The sequence below is a fragment of the Emiliania huxleyi genome (genome assembly GCF_000372725.1).
Source record: "Emiliania huxleyi CCMP1516 unplaced genomic scaffold EMIHUscaffold_914, whole genome shotgun sequence".
Lineage (NCBI taxonomy): Eukaryota > Haptophyta > Isochrysidales > Noelaerhabdaceae > Emiliania > Emiliania huxleyi.
Window position 1 is genome coordinate 13,349 of NW_005195189.1, and position 1,324 is coordinate 14,672.

General features: G+C 65.9%; 1 protein-coding gene across 1 annotated transcript; it reads right to left on the reverse strand.

Moving 5' to 3' along the window:
* Window positions 1-5: 5 nt before the first annotated feature.
* On the reverse strand, window positions 6-840 carry EMIHUDRAFT_250381 (hypothetical protein; the record flags this gene model as incomplete). Its single annotated transcript, XM_005757290.1, has 3 exons — window positions 6-33; window positions 118-247; window positions 411-840. The coding sequence occupies 3 exons, from the start codon at window positions 838-840 to the stop codon at window positions 6-8; spliced, it is 588 nt and encodes a 195-aa protein (XP_005757347.1).
* Between the last annotated feature and the right edge of the window lie 484 nt (window positions 841-1,324).

Genomic DNA, 1,324 nt, shown 5'->3' on the forward strand with positions numbered 1-1,324 from the left:
GTCCGTCATGCCGCAGTAGCGAAGGTCAAGCGTCTGCAGCGGGCACGCACCTGTGCAGGGCCGCTGTGGGTGCTGATCCGACAAGCTGTGGGAGAGGTTTCGCGGCTGCAGCGGCACGCGCAGCGCGGCAGCGAGGAGGCGAGTGCGGCGGCGACCGCATCTCCCACCGGCTGGCCTTGCTTGCCGAGGTCGAGGCTGGTCAGGCTCGAGTTTGGACGGGCGAGAGCAGACACCAGCGCGGCACCGCCTGGAGAGGACGGCAGAAGAGGCAGCTCAGAGACGCGGGAGAGCACACGGCAGAAGAGGCAGTCGCAGAGGGAGGGAAGTGTGCTGTCGGAAGTCCCACACGCGCGTGACCCTTCGGTGAGACATGCAACGGTTCGGAGCCGCGGGAGAGGTGTCTCGCTCACCCTCGTCGCCGATCCGATTCCCCCACAGTCGGAGGGTGCAGATGGCGCATCCCTCGCCGCGCAGCAGGCCGGAGAGGGCGGCCGCGCCGGCGTCGCCGATGGCGTTCCCTCGCAGGTCGAGCGACGTGACGTTGTTGATGGGCCGACTGCCAGTCAGAGCGGAGCCGGCCGCCTCCCGCTGCAGCGAAGCGACGAGTGCGATGACGTCGGCGTCGTCGAGCCCGCGTTCGATGAGGGCCAACTCGCAGCTCCCGCCCGCCGACGCGCGCTCCGCTGCCTCCCTCCACGCAGGTCCGCCCGGCATCTCGCGCCGAGCCGCCGCTCGATGCTCCGCATCGGCGGCAGCCTCGATGCTATCGAGGCCGACGGTCGAGGACTCGATTCGAGGCAGCGTGCTCAATTTCTTGCCTGGAGGACTGGTGCGGCGCATCGGGCGCTGGCGGAGTGAGGGCCCAACTTCAGAATCGTGCTTTTTGGGTTGGGTTGTTGGGTTGGGTCGGGTTGGGATAGGGTCGGGTTGGGTGGGAATGTTGCGACGAGCGGCTTGCTGTGCGGACGGCTTCTTGTGGCTCTCGTCGAGAGCGTTTTGCGTCCCGGTGGGTGGGAGAATATGAATATGTGTCGTCTGATGTGTCACTGTGTGCGTCACATCGGTCTTGATAACAAGCAAGCACCGGTCGATCCGTCGAAGCGATACACTCGTTCCTATCACGCTGGAAGGCTGGCACGGAGCTCTGTGCCGGCACACAGCAAGAGCCGTGCGGCAAGAAGAGCTCGATGGGGAGCGAGAACCGTCAGAGGTGCTCACCCAGGTTTCGGAAGTCCGCCTTGATGCGGTCAGTTCCCCCCACCCAGGTTTGACCGCGCAGCTCGCAAGACTCGTCGAGCACTCGCAGCCTTTCTGCGCATCTGAC